This window comes from Macadamia integrifolia, unplaced genomic scaffold, assembly GCF_013358625.1.
Source record: "Macadamia integrifolia cultivar HAES 741 unplaced genomic scaffold, SCU_Mint_v3 scaffold1594, whole genome shotgun sequence".
NCBI classification, from domain to species: Eukaryota; Viridiplantae; Streptophyta; class Magnoliopsida; order Proteales; family Proteaceae; genus Macadamia; species Macadamia integrifolia.
Window position 1 is genome coordinate 4,229 of NW_024868270.1, and position 9,441 is coordinate 13,669.

Consider the following 9,441-nt stretch of genomic DNA (forward strand, 5'->3'; position numbering starts at 1 on the left):
CTCACCTTCTCTCCCACCATTGACCCTCTCCCCTTTGTCAAGAACTCTAAGGAACACAAAGTCTAGAATGTGGAAGTCCTCCCTATACCTCTCTAACTCTCTGGCTGATACCCTAGACACAACATTTCCCACTGGAAATCTGCAGGTAGAATCGTTCTTGGGATTATAACTTAGTGTGATCTTGTTTTAAGCCCTCTTAGGTATAGGGACCTTCCTTTTCAGAGAATGACGAGTGATGGGCTCTTTACTCCTGGAGGGGGAGCGTACGAAGTCCCAACATCGGGATTCAAACGCTCACGGGAATCCGTCAAAGTAATCTTAGACACCATTACAGAGAATGAAAGAAAGAGATAAACGGAGAAGAAAACAAAACAAAAGCACAACATAGAGAAGAAACATACTGATTTGGGAATAAGAAATGCAATTTACAATGAAGAAAATGGGAGAGGCAGTGAAGATGAACTATCGACAACAATCACCAACCCCACTGGGGCAGCAGAAGACGGCAACAGCAACTCAAAGATGATGTCATCGACTCAGAAGATGATAATAGAGCCAAAAGCAACCTTTCGAAAAAAGACGAGTATTCCACTTATAACCCCAAGAATGCACAAGGTAATTTTATGAAATCTAGATCAATGTATAGGGAATCGTCGATGGTCCAGATGAAAGAAACTCAACAATCCAAGGCACGACTCCCTTCATCATTTGCAAACAGTAGTGTGTCTCTCCCCCCATCTAATCGTTAAGGAAACCAACCCAAATATAGCTAGATGCCATGCCACCCGAGGATACTAAGAATGCTAACTGTCAACATGACGACATACGTATCAAGAAAGGCATCAAATATATTTAATGAACTTGAAACCACACTTAGGAATGACGAACGGTTAACCGAGGAACATGAGGGGACATTCTCTACTCCCACAACTTCCTCTTCTAGGGACTCGAAGGAGTGGGAGGCATCTGATATACCATTATAGCATTGACCTACAATAGTTCCCTTTGGTCCTACAAAACCCAAATCAGGTCCTAGGCCAATAGGTCTTTAGGACATCGACTACAGTGAGGCCTTATCAGTGCTGATAACCCCGACCTTGGGCATGAACTCAGTCATGATCAGGAACACCCCGACCACATATGAACGTCTCTTTTAAGACTGACCTACCATCTCATAAGAAGCTTTGGGCTACATGAGCTTGATATCCTATCCCCATGTGTAATGACAATCACCCATGTCGACCACTCACATGAGACATAAATCCTGCACTTGGCCATAGGACAATGGCATCCATAACCGTTCTGGATCTAACCGTAGCTAATAGACTTAACCAAAGATTGATTAGGCAGTTATTTGACCATGGACCAACCATGGTTAGGTTAATCATTATCTTCCACCTCAGCGTAGATGGTGACTTGCTCACCAATGGCAAGAAGGTCCACATCAGCTAGGAAAGCAACCGGCTAGCCAATAGGGGGAGCCATCGATCTCTATATAAAGAATACTTAATGGATTTCAGAGGTAAGAATACTTAATGGATTTCAGAGGTAAGACTCTTAGCACACTCATAACTCTACGTTCCTTTCCTATCTTACCTCCTTGTGACCTAATTTAGGCATCAGAGCCTCCTTCCCTGAGTTCCCTCTGGGCCAGTTTATCTTCTGTGTTGTGTAGATCTGTGCTAAGCCAAAAAGTGTGTCAACAACAACCAATCTGTTGCAACTCTCGTCAGTGACAATAATGTTAGAATATTTCATGTGGGCTTTTATTAATTGGGTTTTTGTGCTTTAATAAAATCAGACTAATTATTTGGTCTAATTAAGTGAGACATGCGGACTTTAATTTGTTTAATATAGGCTGACTAGTGTGGGCTTTAGTTAAATATTGGACTTGTGATGAGTGGGTCCATTGAAAAACTTTATAAATAGAGAGCTAGGTCCCTCCTCGAACCCTAATCTTATTTACAACGTGCATTCTGGAGAGAGAGGGAGAAAGAGAAAGAGACAACTTGTGGCTTCCCCCCTTGTACATTCAGATTCTTCATCTAACCAGTGCTCATAGGGGAATAGAGGAGAAGTACCTTGCTACATGGATCATAAGGTTTTCCGCTGTGTTTTGTTTTACTATGGATGCCAAACAAGGTACGCTTTTATTGTTTATAGTTTCTATACCAATATTCTTGGTGTTCTTAATCTATTTATGATGATCTATTGGGTCTAAGGATTATATCTTGTGGAGAGATTTTAGTCCTATATGTGGTATCAGAGCCACCATAGATTAGATTTAGAACCCTAATCATATTTGCAAGGGATAGATTCAAGTTTTTGGATTGAATCTATGGATTATGGGTGATTAGGTTTAAAACCCTAATCAAATTTATGAGGGATAGATTATAGTTTTTGGATTAAATCTATGAATTAAATATGATTAGATTTAAAACCATTATCAAAACTCTAATCGATTAAGGATGATTATTTTGAAACCATAATCGATTAGGGATAATTATTTTGAAACCCTAATCGATTAGGGATGATTATTTTGAAACCCTAATTGATTAGGGATGATTATTTTGAAACCTTAATTGATTAAGGATTATTAGGTTTGAAACCCTAATCAATAAATATTATTATGTTTAAAACCCTAAATAATGAGAATGAATAGTACTCATGGTACTGTTTATGGGATTAAAAATAAATGAAAAAATATCCTAATGGATGATTAAAGTATTAAACAATGTTATTAGCATCTATTATAATTTTAGGGACAATTTTAGCCTCTTATCTTCAAGTCTAAAATTACATACTATTTGGTTTGATATGAGTGATATTAATTATATCCCGGTATGAGAGAGTTTCATAAATTTGATTAAGTTGCAATCACCAAAGTGGTCTTCTTGATTGAATCTGTGGAATATCGGTCTTATACGGTAGTGGGATGTCTCTAGTTCTAATGTATGGTCATACACTCAAAGAAGGTGATTGTGTGTTAGTACTTAGAGGGTCACATAGATAACATATGGTTGAGAATTTACTAACCTAAGTAGTCTGTACACCCAAAAGTGATAGCCTATCAAATGTTGGAATATATTTTTATGATTGCTGATATGTGGAGGGTTCTGCAATTACATGTTATGAATTCAACCCAAAGGTGTTTATATAATGATGTTTGTGAACTCTCAATTGGTGTACTTATATATTTTTTTAAGTAACACAGTACTCACATTATGCTAATGATATACATTATTTATTTTTTTGTCACATTTTCTATCAACAATAATATGATTACTATTGAGGTTCTGACTGGGTCCAATTGCAAGAAATGGAAAGAGTATGTATTGTTTGCCATGAAAATGATAGATATTCACACATCTATTATTATGAATAAACCAACGGATCTCACTGATCAAAGCACTAGTAATGAAAAATTGATGCATGTTGCATGGGTAAAGAGAAATCGCATCTGTTTACTATCCATAAAGAGGTCGATCAAAGATCACCTAAAAAGTGGTTTACCTACTGATTGCACTGCTATGGAGATGATGGATGCAGTGGCACTTAGGTATCAAGTTTCATCTTATACTGAAATAGAAACTCTTCTACAGGAACTTTTCAATTTGAGGTATAATGGTTATAGAGGTGTTAGAGACTATATAATTCGGATGGTGGATTACCAAACCAAACTCAAAGCCTTAATATTTATGTTCCTGATCCTTGCATTGTCCATTAAGTCTTAAATACCCTTCATTCATATTTTGGGATCATCAAAACCAATTATAACTCCCAAGATGAAACCTGAACCATTAATGACTTGATCTCTAGAGTTGTTATTGAGAAAGAAAAAAACAGAAGAAGGAGAAAACTCATACAACATTGTTTGCTTCTAGCTCTAGTTTTCATAAAGATAAATAGTCTAAATCTCATACTAATAAAGTTGCTCAAAAAATCAATAAGGAGTCTAGTCAATCTAGCAATTTGGGTTATAAGAAATCTTCTTTTAAGAAGGATGATGTCACTGTTTCCTTTGTAAAAAAAAAGGTTATGTGAAGAAAGAATACCCTAAGTACAAGACTTTGTTATCTAAACGTGAGCATGCAGGTAATGATTCTTTGGCATTTGTTTATGAATCCAACTTATCAGAAGTCCATCCAGTTCTTGGTGGCTAGATAGTGGTGCAACTAACCATGTTGCTTCTACTATACAAGGATTTATAAACCGGAGGAAGTCAAATAAGGATGAATCAAAGCTCACTATGGGGAACAACAAACAAGCTGATGTAGAATTTGTGAGAGATGTCATTTTAATTATAAACTTTGGTTTTCAATTTATGTTAAGAAACATTTTTTATATAACGTCCTTTAGGTGGAATTTAATTTCCGTTTCAGTTTTAGACTTCTGTGGTTACCATTTTGAAATAAAGAACGCTATGATTAATTTGTTCTTCAATTCAAATAAGGTTGGTTACTGTACTATGTCTTATGGACTATATAGATTGTGTTTAGCTCCTCATGATATTTATGTCTCTTATAATGTTGAAAGAATTGTTCCCAAAAGACTTTTACCTAAGGAACAGTCTTACATGTTGTGGCATAAAAGGCTTGGTCACATCTCTAGGGAAAGAGTTGAAAGATTGATAAAGTCTGACATCTTGCCCACTCTTGAAGGTAACCTAGAGACATGTGTAGACTGTTGTAAAGGAAAAATGACTAAGATAAAGAAGAAGTGGACAGTCCATAGTTCTGGCCTACTAGAGGTTATTCACATTGACATCAGTGGACCCTATACAGTTACATTGTGTAGAAATTTTTATTTCATCACATTTATTGATGACTATTCCCGATATGGTTATCTATTTTATATTAAGGAAAAGTCTGAGTCTCTTGATAAATTTAAGATTTTTAGAACTAAAGTGAAAAAAAAATTGGGAAAAGTAATCAAGGTTGTTAAATTTGACGGTGGTGGTGAGTAGTATGGTAGACATGGCGATGCTGGACAGCTTAAAGACCCGTTTGCCAAATACTTAGAGAATAATGGGATAGTAGGTCAATTTACTATACCTAGGAGTCCTGAGCAGAATGGAGTGGTCGAAAGGCATAATCGCACCCTTATAGATATGATGAGAAGTATGATTAGTAGGAAAAATGTACCTAAATTCTTATGGGGTGAGGCTTTGAAGATGGCCCTTTACATCTTTAACCGAGTCCCTACTAAAGTTGTTCCATTAACTCCTTTTGAGTTATGGACTGAACGGAAACCTAGTTTGAACCATCTTAGAGTTTGGGGATGTCCTGCAGAAGTAAGGTTGTATAATCCAACTTTGAGCAAGTTGAACTCCAGAACTACTCGTCACTACTTTGCTGCTTACTCTGATCATTCGAAATGTTATCGAATTTATAACCCTTATGGAGGTACTAGAATTTTGGAATCACAGACAATAAAGTTTCTAGAACTTGACGTGGCCGAGAAGGGTAATTGTTCTCAAACTATAGAGAATAGTAGTGGGGTTGGGACGACTGTATCATTTACTCTACCTATCTAGATGGATGTAGAGCCTACTACATCGATTTCTGTAACTATTGAGATATAAGAGCATATTGTTGATATAGCTCCTACTGAGGTCTCTCAGGTTCAGGATGAGGTTATGGAGGCTCTACTCAGGAGATCCACCATGGTGAGGAGGTCGGCCATACCACCAGACTATATGGCCTATTTGGGAGAACATGACTACAACATCAGTTGTGTGATTGATCCAGTTTCTTATTTAGATGTTATTTCTACTCCTCAGTCAAATTTGTGGTTGGATGCAATAAAAGATGAAATGCAATTGATGAAACATAATGGTGTTTGAGAGCTTGTTGAGTTACCTAAAGGTTTTGCTGTGAATGGTTCTGATCATCTTGTATGTAGACTTAATAAGTCTATTTATGGGCTTAAGCAAGCTTTTAGGCAATGGTACTTAAGTTTGACAGTGTTGTGACTTCATTCAGTTTTATCAAGAACCAGGTAGATCAACGTATATATCACAAGGTCAGTGGGAGCATATTTATTTTTCTAATACTTTATGTGGATGATATCTTGCTTGCAAGCAGTGATCTAAGACTGTTGCATAAGACAAAGCAACTGTTATCTAGGAAGTTTGACATAAAGGATCTTGGTGATGCGTCTTTTTTCTTTGGCATTGAGATCCATAGGGATCGTTCTCGCCAACTATTAGGTCTTTCTCAGGGAGCATATATTGATCGTGTTTTGGGGAGGTTCAGTATACTGGATTGCAAATCTGGAAATTTTTCAATTCTCAAGGGTGATAAATTGAGCTTATTATAGTGCCTTAAAAGTAATTTTAAGAGAGATTTAATGAAGAAAGTACCCTATACTAGTGCACTTGGAAGTATCATATATGCTCAAGTTTGTACTAGATCAGGTATTTCTTTTGCAATAGGAGTTCTAGGCAGACATCCATCAGACCCTGGTCACGATCACTGGGTTGCTGCCAAGAAGGTTTTAAGGTACTTAAAAGGGACAAAGAATTATATGTTGATTTATAGACATGTTCAGGAACTACAGCTAGTAGGGTATACAGACTCTGACTTTGTTGGTTGTTAGAATGACAGGAAGTCCACATCAAGATATATTTTCTTAATGGCAGGTGGGGCAGTATCGTAAAAAAGTACAAAACATAAATTGATAACTTCTTCAACTATGCAATCAGAATTTGTAGCATGCTATGGAGCAGCTATTCAGGCAATTCGGCTCAGGAACCTCATAAGGGAGTTGATAGTGTTTGATTTTGTGGCTAGACCCATCTAGTTGTACTATGATAACAATTCTGCTGTGTTGTTTATTAACAACAATAAGGGTATCACATGATCCAAGCATATGAAGGTTAAATATTTGACCATAAAGAAAAAGATTTAAAAATGTGACATCACAGTGGAGCATATTATTACAGATGATATGGTAGTTGATCCTCTGACTAAAGGCCTTCGCCCTTGTGTTTTTGAGAGACATGTCATTAGCATGGGCTTAGGAGCATCATGGGATGCGATTGTTTAGTGAGAGATATTTTATTTTGCTCTATTGTGTAATAAAATTTTCATCTGTACTTTTACCTTTTTGTAATTTTTGGGATTATATATTAATTGTCTTTTGCATGCAATTCTATTTAATAAAATGCAGTTTTGTTATAGCTGTTGTATTTAACACGTGGATGTTTTATATGTTAGTATGTTATATATATAAATGTTTGAAGTCTTAAAGTATGTGTTAACCTTGAGCAAAGGCTAGGGCATTCAGTTATTAGCCTTAAGGTATGTCTTATAACACATAAAGTATAACTCGAGTTATTGAAGATAAGACATACAGGTTCATTGGAACCATGAAAAATTTTCTCTAATGTGATTGTACCATTTAAGAGAGAGAAAATTAGACTGACAAGGGGATAACACATATGGAACCATTATGTAGGTATTATCCAGTTGCCACATTACCATATTGAATCCATGTTAGCAGAGTTGAGAGCTCTCGTGACCATGGAAGGTCCTGCATCATTTATAAGATGCAATTATCGCCATGACTCGGTGTTTGAGACTCTATGAGACATGATTGACTATTAGAGATGTTTCTAGACCATTTTAAAGACACGTGTATTAAGGTAATGATTAGTCTGAGATTTTTATTTTAAGGACAAAAAAAGTTTTCAAAAATTGATAGCAATTAATATAGCCCAAGTGGGAGAATGTTAGAATATTTCATGTGGGTTTTTATAAATTGGGTTTTTGTGCTTTAATAAAATCAGGTTAATTATTTGGTTTAATTAAGTGAGACATACGAGCTTTAATTAGTTTAATATGAGCTGGCTAGTTTGGGTTTTAATTAACCATTGGACTTGTGATGACTAGGTCCATTGGGAAACTTTATAAATAGAAAGCTAGGTCCCTCCTCTAACCCTAATCTTATTCACAACGTGCATTCTGGAGAGAGGGAGAAAGTGAAACAGATAGCTTGTGGTTTCCTCCCTTGTACATTCAAGTTCTTCATCTAGCTAGTGATCATAAGAGAATAGAGGAGAAGTACCTTACTACGTGGATCAGAAGGTTTTCTGCTACGCTTTGTTTTACTATGGATCCCAAACAAGATACGCTTTTATTATTTATAGTTTCTATCTTATTATTTTTGGTGTTCTTAATCTATCTATGGTGATCTATTGGGTCTAAGGATTATATCTTGTGAAGAGATTTTAATCCTATAAATAATAGTAGTAACGATGAAATTACAAACACTAAAATTGAATATGATGAACAATTGATAAATCAGGCACATGAGAGAGAGAGAGAGAGTGGTCACTTTGTTCCCTCCACCACCACTTTGATCTCCTCTGGCAAAGGCCACTCTTCAATAAACCCTGATGTTTCTCTTCCGCCCTCACCATGGAATCTGAACAAAGAATCTCCACCCGTATTATGTGAGGGATATTTTTGTAAATTTAATACCTCAATCACCAACCTATCGTTAATATTCTATCATGGGAGCGGAAGACGGAATCATGCCAACATTTAAAACAAATGAAGTTCATAATAAATCATAAATGGGAGTACGTGGACAGTCAAAGGAGACGCGCAAGTTTCTGGAAAAAATTCCATTTCTTTTTCTTAGTCTGCGTCTGTCCCACTTCATCTTTGAACATCAGGCTTAGAGTTCATTCCCTCTTGGCAGTTTAAAATTTCGGTTTCCTTGATCACGTTTTTTCGCTCTCTGTTTTAAGGATTCTCTGACTGTCTCTGCTTCTGTTAATTTTCCCTTGTATAGGGATCTTCGTTCTCTCAATTTTTCTGCAGTTAGTCATGTTCTTGAGCTTGTGCTGCTGCGATTCAGTTGCAACGATTATGGGTTTTCTGAGATGTAGACATGTTTGTGGATTTCCTCCGTTGGTGAACTTCTTTTAATCCTTCAGTATAAATGGGTTCAAGGTAGTCCTTCCTCTATAGAATTCTTTTAATATTTCCCCCTTACCTCCCTTACCTTGTTGGTTGAGCAGTGATAAATGGGCTTAGGGATTTCTTCATTTTCTTGTGATTTCGTAGTTTTTATAACTTGTCTGTCATTATCTCTGCGTAATTTTGTTTAACACTGCTTTGTTTTGATGGTGTCTGAATGCTGAAATCTTTTTTCTCCTTTTTGTGTCCAAGAAATATACCTGTAGGTGCTTCTCTAGATTCTTCTGATTCAGTTCAACATAGGCATCTCATGGTGATTGCTAATAACTTGTTAAGAAACGGAGAAAGAAGCTTCACAAGCCGTGAGCACTATGGAGTACTAGATCAGGTGTCCAGTCCAGTAAGAAGAGAAGTGGTTAACAGGCATGTTCTTTTCTTTTCTACTTCTTTCATTTTTTTCGTTTAATTGAGTTAAAAGTTTTTTTCTGAGTGTAAAAAGCTTTTTTTTTTT

At 36.3% G+C, this 9,441-nt stretch overlaps 1 protein-coding gene across 1 annotated transcript in view; it reads left to right on the plus strand.

The window, feature by feature from the left end:
• The first annotated feature begins 8,596 nt into the window (after nt 1-8,596).
• LOC122064271 (GDP-mannose transporter GONST1-like) overlaps nt 8,597-9,441 on the plus strand; it is a 40,351-nt gene continuing 39,506 nt past the window's right edge. Inside the window, exons 1-2 of the mRNA XM_042627982.1 lie at nt 8,597-8,963; nt 9,183-9,353. Of these exons, the coding sequence (XP_042483916.1) occupies nt 8,953-8,963; nt 9,183-9,353 (182 nt within the window). The 5' untranslated portion in view covers nt 8,597-8,952. The remainder of the gene's footprint in view (nt 8,964-9,182; nt 9,354-9,441) is intronic.